We start from the raw sequence: 15195 nt of genomic DNA, 5'->3' as shown, positions 1-15195 counted from the left end.
GAGTGGTGGGGTGTATTTTGTGTGTGTATAGATTATTAGGGTTAAGTATTAAGTTGGATGACCTTTTTTGTCTTTTTACACAATAATAAAACTTACAGCTTTAATGATTTAAGTATTGAGGTGAACAAAAAGAAGTGTGGGGTTTAAATAGAAAATCTCTATAAAATTTACCAACCGCATTATTATATGGATACAGGAAAAGAAAAAAAATCATGTTAGTGAATGTCATCTAATTCTACAAAAACCTTTGTGAAACATTATTTCAGGATCATGATTCATGACATAGGAGCCATTGTCATGTTACGAACCAAACAAAGGAGATAAGAAACCAACAACCATGATTGAAAACGAGACTGCTGTTGAACCTTGTCCTTATTGATCCACTCTTTAACTCTAATATATATATATTTTTTAGTAAACTCTAAAATATAATTTAATTATAAAGACATCTATGTACAGATAGACATTTATCAATAAGACATTCTGGCTTGGTAATAATAAGATCCCATATGGACTAAAATATGAGTCCCAAATCAATGTCCAACATCCTCTATGAAATCGACCTTAACAGGGTGGCTCCGTCACTCCGGTAAATCCTTCCATTGTTGAGTCACAGTCTTGATCTGGGTGTAAAATTGAAGTCCAGCTTTGCCTGAGGTTCAAAAATCTCTAGCTTGAATTTCAGAGAGTTTTTAAAACTTCTCTATCTAATTTACTCAACATAATTGCCTCTAGTAAGTAGGGGCGTATAATTTACCATCAAAACTAAGATCACCAGCAAAAGATGGCCTGGAGCTAGTAAACAAGGAAAAGGGATATGGAACTGATATAGGAACATTTATGCCGACCTGACCAAATCCAGTTCAAATCAAATCAAATTAAATAGAAGTTACATTCAATCAAATGTACCACAGCCAATAATTAATATCAACTTTCATTACCTGGCCAACTTCAATCTCAGTCTGGAATTTTCTTGCAGCCACACCAGATGTCGTAAAAATAGAAGCTCCATTGCCATATCTATGAGACAAGGAGATATAAGTTTTAAAGGTTCTGGTACCACTATGGAAATCAAGAGAGTTTCTCTGTTTGGAAATACTTATTTTTGTTGACGATGTTTATAGCCTCTTCGATGCTGTCAGCCTGGCAATCAGAAAGATTAAAATTTTAATCCATTCTGACATGACTACACAACCAATTTGTCAATTAAGGAACAAGAGCTACAAATATCAACCTGCATACAAAGAAGAACCGGGCCAAAAATTTCCTCCTGCACAACATAACGTGTTAATATTGGACTAGGAGATCAAGACTAATTGAAAGTTCAAGTCTTCAACTGAAAAATCAGTAGGTATCTTCTGTTTTTTTTTTTTTTCAAACAAATAATATGAAGACACCTTATAACACTCCATGTCAGCGGTAACATCAGATAAGATGGTGGGACCAATGAAGTTTCCACGCTCATACCCTGGAACCTATTTTTTAACAAATCAATAATTCAAAATTAGAACAGCTAGAGCCCCTAAAATACATTGCAAACAACCAATTCTTAACCATAATAGAAAATCAGCAATGTAAATGCAAATGCAAAAACAAAAATAGAAAAGAAAGAAAGAAATGTTCATATATTTAACCACTGATATTTTGCAAAACTTGAGACAAAATTAGTGATATAGCATTGACCAAAAGAGCAACACCCATGGCAAGAAGTAATATAAAACTGAATTCAAGTTATATTAAAAAATGGTATAACCAACCCTTAAATGGAAACCCCCACCCCAAAGTTTGGTTGTGCCACAATTCTTCAATGCATGCTAAAACTACTTTACATTCTGTTAAGAAAAAATGAATTCGTATTTCAGATAAAATATCCATGTGGCCATGTATGACAAAGTGGATTCGTCAGCCTTTCAAGCGGCAATCATGTATGACATACTCTTTTTCATCTGTCTTTATTCTTTTCCTAGGTGAGATTGATACTTTTTAGTGACTGGTTATAAAAATATTATACATTTTTTTAATTGATTACTGTGCTTGAATAATGATCAGTGGCTCTTTTCAATTATTTTATACTATTTAATTATTTAAAAAAAAAAAATCAATTCTAGAAGGTTTAAGCCTTATCTCACCAATAATAGACTGCCTCACATTACTCTTTCTTGGAGCACTGAGCACAACAAAATTGCACTAAACATGGTGTAATCTAAGAGAGAATAAAAAAAACTTTACCACAATGTTTCTACCATCAAGCACCAGTTTTGCACCACTTTCAACAGCTGTCTGAATCAATCTGCAAATCTGTTCCTTCGCCTGTAAATAATGAAGAATACAGGTAATTAGGAACTGATAATGAGCCAGACGCAACACTATAAGCATCCGATCTTTCCAAAAAAATCTCAATCATGCTGCAAAGAAATGACCCCAAATTTGTTTCACTTATATAGTACAACACGTATATAAGGTATGAATTATGTAAAGTAATCTGTGAAAGGTATGAATCATCTAAACCTGCTTGCTAATCACTGGACCAAGGTCTACATCTGGTTCTGTTCCAGCATTAACCTTAAGTGCTTTGGCACGCTCCACTAGTTTATCCTCCCTGGAAAGGTCATAACATTAACAAAACCCTCTTTACCGAATTATTTGATATTTATCAACCAAATTAATTCTGACATGCTACTCACACATGCACAGGGACATTACGCACAATAAACAGACACATATTTCTTATACATTAATTCAACAAAGTCGCATACCTAAGAAACTCAAATATAAACTTTCTTTATTTTAAATTTTGATTTGCACACCTTCAGAAGAGTATTAATAGGAATTTGACATGCATAACAAATTAGATCCACTATTCTTTTCATGTTTATTCTTTTCTTTTTGTTCTCCGGATACTTCCACCCTAAGTATGGGCATTGGGAGATCCCATCACAGTTGAAAACTGGCCTAGTTCTACCACCACAAACCTATGTTTAGTAGCCCCTGAGGTTAAGGAAATTAAACTCTTAGAGGTCAACCATATACAGTACTTTCAAACTAGATTTCGGTCATGCACACTAATCTCAGACTAGATTTATTAATGAGATATGGAATATCATCAAAATTGGGTTGCATAAAGAATAGTTAGTCCATTTGGCGTTACAAAATCAATTAAGTATACACAAATTACAATGAGGCATTACTCTTTTTTCAACCAAGTAGTAGAGTTGAACTATGTTATTTTTAGAAATTTACACAGCAAATATTTATATAAAACAAATGTATATCAGAAATGGGATTCAACAAATGCAATTAAAAAAAACAAAAAGAGTACTGAAGTTGGCTTCCAACAGACTATTCAGTAATGCTGTTACTAGGAAATACACTAAATTGACACAAATTAAATGCAGGCAGTCTCGTTTACATTAATAGGGAGTAACTGCAGCTCAGTAATACAAAACATAATTCTTTTTTTGGGAAATGAAATACTAGTGATAAATACTGCATATTGAGCACATCCAATTCTAAATGGATTGTAGGAAACACAACTAACTTTCTGAAATAGTTTTCTAAATTCAAGATTGTTTCCAATAAACACTGAAACGAATTCAAAAATTTCAGTAAAAGAGAATAGTTTCATCACTTATTAAAGGCAAGTAATGAATAAGACACGAACTCTCTTTTCAAAAAAATTAATAAAAATAATAAGACATGCACCTCCTTCCTTCATATGATCAATCATACACTGCTTAATAGAATCATAACATCTCTAAAAAAGCAAAAACGATGACAATATTGAAGCAACATCCACACACTACCAGAATCCTGATCCAGATAAGGTTCTTCTACAGTCTTGCTGATTTTATCATTTCATGGGCATGCAAACACCTTGAATCTACAGTACAGGTTAAAAAAGTATAGTAGGTATTTGCGTGTTCTAAGTATGGGTTCCATCTGACTACCATATGTCAGAAACCCTATAAAACCATATTAGTCTATCTTTCTATTCTTCCTTCTGTATCCAAAGTGCACATAGAGGTGAAATAACTCATTCCCAGCATTGCTATGTCTACAGTGTTTAACCTTCAATAGATATAACTCAAAAATACCAGGATTAAGGAAGTCTGAACATTGAATAAGGGGCAAAAATGCAATACCATAGACTTATGCCTCCAACAAAAACAACTGTACTGAGTGCCATACACTTTTGTCCTGCAGCACCAAAACCAGCAGCAACTAGAGCATTCAAAGTAGCATCCATGCTTGCGTCAGGCAGAACAACTGCACGATTTTTGGCCCCAACATTGGACTGAAGACAATAGTCAACCAGCCAATTTACATTGACTTCAACTACTGCATTGGTAAAAGTGCAACCACATTGCTCATAGTACGAATATTAGGTTTGTTACGAAGGAAATGCTTGAAATTACCTGAATGCGTTTCCCTGTAGCCAATGCTCGTGAATATATGTAAGCACCAGCCTTTCAAAATTTTGAAGAGGAAACGATGAAACATGAAAAGTAAGCCCAAGTGAAAATGCAATAAAAAGAGAAAATAAGACACGAGAATTTTGAGATCACAAAGCTAAAAAACCGAATGTTTCTACTATAATGTGTATAGCATCAAAATACTATTCCGAACAGGAAACAAAGAAAACAAAGAGTAACTAAAGCTGAGATATACAAAACAAAGAATGAAACATTACAGTCAAATGAATTATCATGTCAAAATCAAATATTCCTATAGGGGTTGCTAGATGTCAAGTTAGGATACATAATCAAAAAGAACCTGCATGAAGGTGTACTGTGCATGGTACGTAATCTAAAGGACTTGCTTAAGATAAGTTTCTGGAATTTCACTAAACCTAAGGGTGTGCAACTTACTAACTCAAATTTTAGTACAAAATTTGAGAATTATTTCATCTATGATATTAAATATTATTTTATTCTATCATTAACTCATGGTCGAACGAATGATCCCTGACATGAAATCATTCTTCCAGGATGATGAACGATCCATGTTTTTGAAACATTGATCCATAGTGAAATAAAGCTCCTTATAGTACATCTCTATAAATTATTGGCTGTGACCTTAAAAGTTGGACACATATTACAATTCGAGCTTACCTTCATGTGGCTACACATCCACCATGTTTAGCTACATCACCTCACTACAATTAAAAGGTCATTATTTTCTACCACTAGATCAAATGCAAACTTATAAACCAAATAGGAGAAGGCAAAAAGGACATATAAATCACAGATGTTTAACACTTGTAATACTTTTCATATAAACATAAGAAAACTGCAACTCGTAACAGTAGTTCAATTGAGGAATAACTTACTGCATTCGGTCCAACAAATGAGATAGCTTTAATATCATCATCATCAGAAATAGCATTGAGAATATCCTGCTCCGAATCAAAGTTTAAATAATGTCAAATTTTACAGCGGAATAAGGACACATTAATTGCTAAGGAATGTTGAATCAATAAAACAGAATAAGTCCAACTCCAGTTAAAAGTTAAAACTTCTGGATTAAGACAAGAAGAAAAGTGAATATAACGCAAATGACATGGGCCAAACAGAAGTGGATTCGTTTGTCTGACATTCAATTGAAAAAAAAACTACATGATTTACTAAATAGTTACAGCATCAAACATGTGGGGCAATTTCAAATGGTTTAATGGACTCAGAAGAAGCTGATAAATAACTGTTAAAAGCTTACATCAGTGCCATGGACAATATTTAGCACACCATTAGGTAAACCAGCCTCAGTTGCTAATTCTGCAAGCATCACAGAAGCCCCTGAAAAACACAACAGAATACGTCACTTCTTTTTAAGCACAAACATATGCACCTGTAGTGAACCAATAAGTAGGTGTCAAAAAGTCCTAGTGTTTAAAGGGAGAAAAAGGCATTAGAGGCAACCATAATCCCAATTGTTTTAATTTGCAATACTTTACTTAAAGTGAATAGAACAAAAAGAAGAAAAAATGAGGGAAAAAATATAAACAAATTGAGGGAGATATGAGGAGGAAGAATACCAAAGGCCCCAACCTCCAATGATCACCAACATGCAATAATCATCTACAGTATAGACCAAAGAAAGACAATCCCTTGAGGGAAAAAAAATACACCCACATTAGACAATTAGGAGATACAAGAAGAAGCCAACCGTTGTCCTTTCCAAATTACCAACTAAGACTGATCAGTCCAAGCAGATTAACCGATCTGACCAGAATAACTGAGAACCAGTAGGTTGGCCAGTTTTTATCATATCAGAATTGGTCAAAAATAATGAACCGGTTGGTTCAACAATGGACTGATAAACCTGATCATGGTAGTGGCCAGTTCATATGAGGTGTGTGTCTTTATGTTCAGTTGAACTTGAACCAGCCAATACATATAAAGTAAGCATCATTACGCAACAAAAAGCGTTGTTATGTATCCTGGATACTAACATAGAGGATAAGTCATGGAGTTAAATAAAAATACATATGTATATATACTGAAAGGATACAAATTTTAATGATCGTCTCAAAAAAGCGCAAAACTGCGGATATGGAGTCCACATCAAAACTACAAAACAATTCTACAGACAAAATTAAATCACAACCAGACCAAAGCTAAACAACATGAAGGTATATTATATATAAAATATGTGCACATATAATGTATTCACAAGCTCTCCCATGTCATTGTGGTTTTAGGTTAATTCTTGAATTGGCTTCCACTTGGAATTTCACTATGGGATGTAAATTGGCTGAAGAGTACTGATATAAGAATACTTACCCACATGAGTTTTGAATATGTACAGTAGGTTTTTAGGAAAAATCCATGTCCCTATTATCTCTAGTTTGAAAATTGCAACAAAATCCCTACCAATATCATTTAAAACCCCAAAAAAAATACAAATTACAAATTAAGAAAGAAAAAAGAGTTAAATTTAATGCATTATAATTCTAAGGAGCAAAAGCTGTAAAATTCAAATCACATTACTAGGATGGTTTTGGCAATCACCTGGATCCTTCTCTGATGGCTTTAGAATAAATGTATTGCCACATGTGACTGCAATAGGGAACATCTGCACATAAAAGGTGCATGAACTTAAAGAAAATACTTTTTAAAATTAAATCAAACTTTTCTCTTTCTTTTATTTTTGCAACAAAAAGTCTTCCTTGCACTATGTAAGATCCTAACCTTTGCACGAACACGATTAAAATACAAAACTTAACAATAACAATTAGTTTAATGGAAAATTGGAAATAGCTAAAATAAGTTTCCAACTTATCACAGCAGGAACTGTTTGAGTGCATTTGCCCACACAGGTTTTTTGTTCAACATCTATGCATCATGCATCTGTGCTCTGTGTTCTGCAAGCTCATAATTGTTGCACCATAATGTGTAAGCTTTTTAATTTGTGCACATTTGCATTCCTTCTAGTCTTGTGTTTAAATACAAGGAGCCAACACTGTAGATCAAAAGTAAGGGAATATATATCCCAAAACAAAGGGTATGGCGTACCCTACAACATCAAATGGGGACTGAACTGAGAGCATAAAAAGACTTTATAAAATTAATTGCGGGCTGAATCAATGGGAGGTTTGACATGATGGCATCAAGCAAATCATGAAGTTAAAAGAAGTGTATTGAGTACCAGAGATCCAACTAAAGCATGCATGCAGTAGAATAAGAGAATTCTATAGAAAAACGCAGCCATATTTTTACTCAATCTGTTGTGTAATCACCGTCATGACAACAATTAGTTGTCTCATTTAAAAGATAATGAGAAAAATCAGCACCATTACTAATCACCTAATTAAGCATGTCTCTAGATCAAAACGATAGCCCAAAACTAACCAGAAAAGAAAAAACAAATTAAAGTTTAGCAAGCTTACCCATAAGGGAATCATGGCTGGAAAGTCAAAAGGGCAAATCCCAGCACAAACACCGAGTGGCTCTCTAATGCTATAGCTATCAACTCCATTGGTTACATTGGAAACAAATTCCCCCATCTGCAGCGTTGCCAGTCCACAAGCATGTTCCACCACCTCTGCAAAAGGATATTAAAAAACTTACAGGAGGTTACCAGGACCAAGTAAGGGTTTTATAATTCAAACCACTGACCTAGCCCGCGTAACACATCACCGTATGCATCCTTCAATGCTTTTCCATGTTCACTTGTAATGCACATAGCAAGCTTATCCTAGGACAAAAATTGTTATAGCTCCCATTAATAGAAACTTTATTTAACCTAAATATTTAAACTTAAATTATGTAATCATAACATAAATTTTACAATGTCTCTCCGAATTAGCTCTTGGAACTTAAACATAATGCGCTGACGAGTAGTAATAGGAGTATTTCGCCACAATGGAAAAGCACGTTTTGCTGAAAACACTGCAGCTTTGAACTCCTCATTTGTTGTTAAAGGAACTTGTGAAACAACTTCCTGCGTTGCCTGCCAAATAAAAGACATAGTTACCAAAAAGTTAACTTCACATAGACAAATGAAAAGGAAGTGTTTGTGTTTTCGCACTTACAGGGTTTAGAACATCGATGGAGGTAAATGACTGTGAATCAACAAATCTGCCTCCTATGAGATTGGGAACTCTCTGTTTTACAACAAAGAAATTTCATGTGGAATCATATAGCACCCACTGACAATATATATTTATACTGAGAGAGAGAGAGAGAGAGAGAGAGAGAGAATAACGCCAATAATTCCTTATGCATGTATCATCATGTATCAGTCTCATAAGTAGTTGGGATAATAGGACTTTGAAACGAAAAGTTAACTATGTTGAGTGGCCCTGTATTGAATAACATCTAGCTTACCTGGGGGTTGCACTGCCTCCAAGATGGTTCCGTAACCGCAGAGTAATTGTTTCTTACAAAAGATTTCTGCGTGCTCAAAGACTTGAAGTTTCTAACTGAAACACAACATGCAATCACCCACTGTAAGGAAACCGAATCATTTCTTTTTGTTGAAAAGAAATTTTAAGAAAGGGAGAAGAGGGGATCATATTTATCAATCATCCAAATCAACCAAGTCAGCTCAATACATAACGAAAAGTCAATGAAAATTCCTACAGATTAGCCCTGAAAATATCTAAATCTGCTCAATCAAATCAACTAATTTAGATCATCAGTAGCCCTAAATTAGCTAAACCATATCAGCAAGTTAGCTCAATCATCTCTAAACATAAGACTGTTTATAGCCTACATCGACACTCCCCTTCAAGCTGGACAATAGTTCTTGACTGAGTATATAAAAGCGCCAAAATTCTGAATAAATCTTGGCTAGTCATACCAAAACTACCAAACAACTAAATCACATGCAACCCATATGATATCAACAACAAACTCATGAACCTACAACCCAAAGAGATATGCTAGATCTGATTGTAAACTATGAAGGACATCGTGGCTGATGGTTCACTAATGATAATTAGGCGGTTATTCTTTTATTTTTCCTTTTACCTTTGAGAGAGTGAGAGCAGATTAAAACTTAGCAGTCAATTAAAGACTCTTTATATACTTCCTCAAATAAAGGTCTCTACCTGCCACATTTCCTTGTCGAAGCTTTGCTTTAACATTATAAACATGCTTCGGAGTTGATAAAAGATCCGGATTGCTTTGTCTTAATCTCTTTAGAATTTGGCGAGGTTTTAATCCAGATTCTGTCATCTCTTTAATTAGTAAAACTTCTCTCTCAGAGAAACGACGAGCAGAGGGATGTTCTGAAATGTCCTTCAAGGGTTCATGGTTGTGTGTTCCATTTTTTATGGTAAGTACCCACAAGCCATCATCCTTTTTACCTACAGCCTCAAAAGGACAATTTGTCAGCCGAGAACCTGTTTTTTTCCTGCGGCTATGTTCACTGGAGGACTCATCAATATGTTTCTGCCTGTTACGATAAACACCTCCTCTGTCACAGCCAAGGATAACTACTCTATCCCTCTTAGACTGCTTGATAGTTACAACATATCCCTGTGATACAGCAAAGTCCCCAACATGTTGAATGAGTTCGTCACGATCCACAAAAGTTCCAGGTGGAGGTGGAAGCATCTGTGGTGGATCATCTAACTCTGTGCATATCTGAAGGTCCATCTTTAATAACTGGAAGACAAAACCTGCATCGAAACATCCTTATCATCATCACTCATGTATCATATGTTTCTTGCTTCTTTTTTTCCTATAAGAAACAAAATTTTATTACTAACAAAATTCAGTGTCCCATATCCAGTGTAAAAGTTGAATTCAGTGACTCATACTCATGCATTGCGATATGGCTCCTTCACAAAAAGCAGAGAGGATTTATTTTTAAAAGTAAATTCGGATTTTGGATTTCCATACTGACTATCCATGCCTCTCTAATGTCAGATTGTCATAAAAGTAATGTGAGATGCATAACTACAGAAAAAGTAAAAGGATATTCACCTCATACAATTGCCTGAATATTCTCCTCAAACATTTCATTTCCTGCAAGAAAAAAGCAAGAAAGAAAGAAAGAAAGAAAGAACACAGCGTCAAATAACTCAGGTTCTACTTTTCAATCAGCTAATTCCCATACTGTTCTTTTTTCTTTTTTCTTTTTTTTTTAATAGAAACATTTTTATTCAAAATTTGAAAGGATAAAAAAGGAGGACATTTAGAACACAGACAAAAAGGTATTAATCGAATCTACTTCAACCAATTATAAAGGTTGATCTAATGTAATAAACAAAGGAAGCTATATTAGCTCTCGCGCTTCAATCACAATTTACCATTTAGAAATTATGTTCTTTTAGGGGAAACTGAAAAGTAAATTATTGATACAGAAGTATATTTACATTGAAGGTGAACAAGGAGTCCACATAAACAAAAACAACCAAATAAAATCAACTAAGAACTCAATATCTGGAGCACGTCCTGAATTTTAGTTATATGTATAGAAACATCTTGCTCTTTTATTTAAGGGAAGGAGTGACTTTATTAAGCCAGCCAAAAAAGTACAAATGAAAGTTGAAACATCCATCAGTAGGCTGTCAATTGATGAATGTTCCATTTTTACGTTTATGTGGAGAAGAAGCGCACAAATTTACAGGGACAACATAACAAAAAAAAAAAAAATCATCTAAAGCCCCTACTAATGTGATTGGCCTTCCTACTAAGAAATCTTTCTTCTTTCTTTTCACCAGAGATTTCAGGTTTTAAGCTTCCACCTTTCTGCATATAATCACTGCTAATACTAACAACACATCTGAATTTTGTAAGATTTACTTGATTTACTCTCAAATTAGAACATCAATTCTTTTTTATCAATGAGGGAGGGGGAAATTGAAGCTGGGAGCTCTTCCAACATTGTGAAGAGAAAACTCACTAGACCAAGAACTAGTTGTTAGAACATCAATTTTATGATATCAAATAATTTACTTGCAGCTTATATTACTCAACATTTAAATTTTTATCACTTAATATTTACAGGACAATTTCTATTTGCAGGTTCCTAGTTATGCATTTCAATTGTCAAACTGATCTATTGTACCAACAATGTATTTAGCCACACCTTATACCAGATGTGGCACACACTAAAAGCTTCAACAGCCCCGGGCAGAGTACCTTCAAATTTTATTTTATTTTAATAGAAACGAAATTTATTGAAAGAAATGAAAAGGAACACACAAGTGGATAAGGCATCCACAAGCCAAATGAACAACAACAGAAAAAACAGACTAAAAAAAACAAGGGAAATTTGCATAAATACCACATGAACTTTTAAATTTGTTAATACATACATAATTATTTTATTAAACAAATTACTTAAAAAAATAAAAAACCTAACCTCGCTAATCCCTTCGAACTCCAATGCAGCACTGCCATGCCCTCCCCTTCCCCTTCCCCTAAAAAACCCTCTGCAATGTCTTCGTACACCCTACTTCATCTCTCTCTCTCTCTCTCTCTCTCTCTCTCTCTCTCTCTCTCTCTCTCCACCAAAGAAGAATATTTATTCTTCTATAGCCATATTGCAATTACTCTCAATTCTTGTCGAAGGTTCATATGCCAAACAGCATATCTGTCTTTTGATTACTCAATTCTTCAACAACCTACACCAAATTTTGTTGGATTCGGGGGAAGGAAACATTGGGAGAGGTAGAGAGAGGTGTAAAGTAGGGTTTGTGCAGAGGGGAGGGAGCTACTGGGTAGTGGTGGAGAATTGGTATTGGTGTTGGAAGATGCATGAATAAAAAATATATAGTTATAATTCTATTACTTTTAGAAATTCTAAATTTTAGTTATAAAAGAAATTGACCGAAATGCCATTAAACTTAACAGAAAGTTTAACGGAGTTAGACGTAGGTGGTACATTGCAACACTATATAAACTGCAGGTGATTAATAGTAGAAATTAAAAGTTCAGGTGGTAATTTCGCACATGCCTAAAAGTTCAGGTGTTATTTATGCAAATTTCCCAAAAAAAAAAACAAAGACACCAGCCAAACTACACAGACTGCTACACCAGAAAGACCCAAAGAAAAAAAGATGCAAAAAAAGACTTCACATCACAGCAGCAGCCATATCCCTCAGTATAGTGGAGGAAGAATAGTCTTCGAAATCTGAAGTGACAGAAGCCCATAGAGCTGCCCAGAATTTAACTCTATCCCATAATTCACCAACACCCGCTCCCTCATACTCATCAAAAATCCTCTTGTTATGCTCCAGCCAAATGTTCCAAAATACAGACTGCACCAAGCAACCCCATAAGGTTGAAGCACCCTTTCCCCTGCCCGAAATGACAAAATGGGAACAGAGAAGATCAAAACAACCTTTTGGAATAACCCAAACAGTCTTAACCTCCCTCAACAAGGTCCACCAAAGACTTAAAGAAAAGGGGCAATGTAAAAAAAGGTGATCCACGTTTTCCACACTCATTTTGCATATAACACACCAGTGTTGAGACAAATACATGTATGGTCTTCGTCTTTGGACAAGATCAGATGTGTTTACTTTCCCAAGGGCCACCAACCAGACGAGAACCTTAGGAGGAGATTTGGCCTTCAAAATTAGAGAATAAGGAAGAAAGCCCTCCGCCATCCCATTGTTGAGAAGAAAAGAACAAAAAGATTTGCACGAAAAAGACCCTGAACCCTCGAGCTCCCACCATCTCCTATCCAATCTAATTCCGTCAAGGATGTCCAGCATCTTGATCACCTCAGCTAACTCCCTCTCATTCATATTCCTCCAAAAGCCGAAGTCCCAATTATACGGGAACACCTGAATGTCAATGAAACGAGAAATGCATAAAAAGTGCTTCGAAGACAGCGCAAACAATCTGGGAAAAAGATCCTTCAAAACCCCCTCCCTCGCCCAATTGTCCTCCCAAAATCTCACCCTATCCCCATTTCCACCTCAAACCTACAACACTGTAAAAATGAGTGGTAACCAGATGAAATATCCTTCCAAGGATTACAAAAGGAGCCCGTGGTAGCAGGATTGGCATCCCACCCATTCCCAGCAACCCCGTATTTACTAATAATCACACCAAATGCCACAAGGAATTAGATTCCAATGGAAAACGCCACAACCATTCAGCATGCAAAACTTCATTCTTTTCCTTCAGAGAACCCACTCCAAGTCCGCCTTCACTCTTAAATTTGGCCACCAAATCCCATCTAACCAAATGGTCCTTAGCAACCCCATACCTTCAATTAGGAGAAGACTAGAGTGCTCTTGTTCACACAGTGGAAGGCATAAAAAAGAATTCTTATTCACACCTTCAACTGGCTAGTTTTTCCCACATGTCGATATGGTTTTCTTAAATTTCAGCTTTGTAGCATTTCATACTTTCCATAATGTACATCAAATATTCTAGATAGATTACAACAGTTATGATGAAAATGTTGCAATATATTTTGATCTCCACAGCATGAGCTTTTTCCATGGATACACATTTTGCACTTAGGACCTCAGACAACTTGAAACTTTACTCCTTTGCAAGACACCGGAAATTTAGAACACCCAAAACTATAGTGAACACAGGCATATATCAATTCATCTTTCACAAATTTTGTTATATTTTCCAACCTGCAAACAATTCTATGGATTACTGTAAACTGAACTAGAAGAATATCCATAATCAAACAAGAATTACTTCCTTCTTTCAAGAAAAGGAACGCATAAACGATGCCTTTTGTACACCCAAATTAAAGTCAAATGCATCAAACCCTTATAGAATACTTATCAAGAACAAAAAAGAAAATCAAAAGGTTTGAAGATATAAAAAAATCAAATAAAAGAGTTGCTTATAGTGTGCAAGAAGAATTAAATTTCAACCAACTTAAGTCGACTGTTATTAAAAAATCAAATAACACTCAACTTAACGATTTACTTTCCCTGTTTTTCCGAGTTTCTTGGGAACCGAACAGAAGATAGAGCTACAGAGAAGGAAAATAGGCTCACCGGCGACAGAGGCCGGCCGGCGAATAGACGGCGGCGAACGTCCGGCGAAGCTTATGGCGTTTGGTTCAACCCATTTGCGTATAAAATGAACTCAACCCGTTTGCAAAATGAGGTTTCTGTAAAAGAGGTTTCTGCTTGGCGCGGTGAAAATGAGACGTTCGTGAAGAGCCTTTTTGGCCAAAAATATTTGGTGTAAAAATAATTAAACGGAAATTCTAGATCAACCATAAAAATTGCTCACTAGACCCTACAAAAAGAATTTATCTTCTATATTTTCAATTAGCTCCTGAAAGCAATTTAAAAAAAAAATATTAGCGTTGATATTTCAATTTCATCAATTTGAGATCCAACGATTTTAAATCTAATCAATACACGTTCTTCGATTGAAAAGTTAAAAGCTGATGTGGTAATCACAATAGTGCGTTTTCATGGCTGCTTATACAATCTATGGATGTGATTCTATTTTTTTTTTGGACCTGAGATTGATCTTATTTCACGTAAGAATAAATCTTGGCCAAAATAGTTTTCACAAAATTCTACATTCGTTTCTGTATTTTCAATTGCATTGAATGTGGTCCTGTAGTTTGCAAATTGTTCTAATCCAACAAACATCCCTCAACTCCCTTTAATTTTTTGAAAGTGGTCCTGTAGTTTGCAAGTTGCAAAATGAGGTTTTTGTAGAACAGGTTTCTGCTTGGCGCGGTGAAAATGAGACAACCATAAAATATTTGGTGTAAAAATAATTAAACGGAACTTCTAGATCAACC

The 15195-nt window shown here is 35.1% G+C and overlaps 1 protein-coding gene across 2 annotated transcripts; it reads right to left on the bottom strand.

Annotated features, from left to right (window-relative positions):
- Positions 1–407: 407 nt before the first annotated feature.
- On the bottom strand, positions 408–14573 carry LOC103335833 (methylmalonate-semialdehyde dehydrogenase [acylating], mitochondrial-like). Of its 2 annotated transcripts, none has more exons than XM_008238867.3 (21): positions 14429–14573; positions 10431–10472; positions 9551–10123; positions 8826–8920; positions 8531–8602; positions 8287–8448; positions 8115–8193; positions 7886–8040; positions 7008–7071; positions 5713–5792; positions 5330–5395; positions 4416–4466; positions 4143–4294; positions 2509–2599; positions 2230–2310; positions 1398–1475; positions 1235–1270; positions 1100–1143; positions 942–1020; positions 758–848; positions 408–652 (listed from the first exon to the last, which is right to left on the bottom strand). In XM_008238867.3, exons 3-21 carry the CDS (start codon positions 10098–10100, stop codon positions 582–584), a joined length of 2097 nt encoding a protein of 698 aa, XP_008237089.2. In that variant the 5' UTR covers positions 10101–10123; positions 10431–10472; positions 14429–14573; the 3' UTR covers positions 408–581. The 2 variants fall into 2 exon arrangements, with proteins under 2 accessions (XP_008237089.2, XP_088911327.1); XM_089055201.1 differs by having other exon boundaries at positions 9551–10185; positions 14429–14567.
- Between the last annotated feature and the right edge of the window lie 622 nt (positions 14574–15195).

Source organism: Prunus mume, linkage group LG6 (assembly GCF_029339155.1).
Source record: "Prunus mume cultivar Tortuosa linkage group LG6, ASM2933915v1, whole genome shotgun sequence".
NCBI lineage: Eukaryota > Viridiplantae > Streptophyta > Magnoliopsida > Rosales > Rosaceae > Prunus > Prunus mume.
The sequence above is the reverse complement of the archived record's forward strand: the minus strand, read 5'-3'. Positions and strand labels throughout refer to the sequence as shown.

Excerpts from the sequence above, each read along its gene's own strand:
- LOC103335833 (XM_008238867.3), bottom strand. The coding sequence starts at position 10,100 with ATGGACCTTCAGATATGCACAGAGTTAGATGATCCACCACAGATGCTT. Across the intron at positions 8,603-8,825 it reads GGAGGCAGTGCAACCCCCAG|AGAGTTCCCAATCTCATAGG; the intron begins GTAAGCTAGATG and ends GTTGTAAAACAG. Across the intron at positions 1,476-2,229 it reads TTGATGGTAGAAACATTGTG|GTTCCAGGGTATGAGCGTGG; the intron begins GTAAAGTTTTTT and ends GTTAAAAAATAG.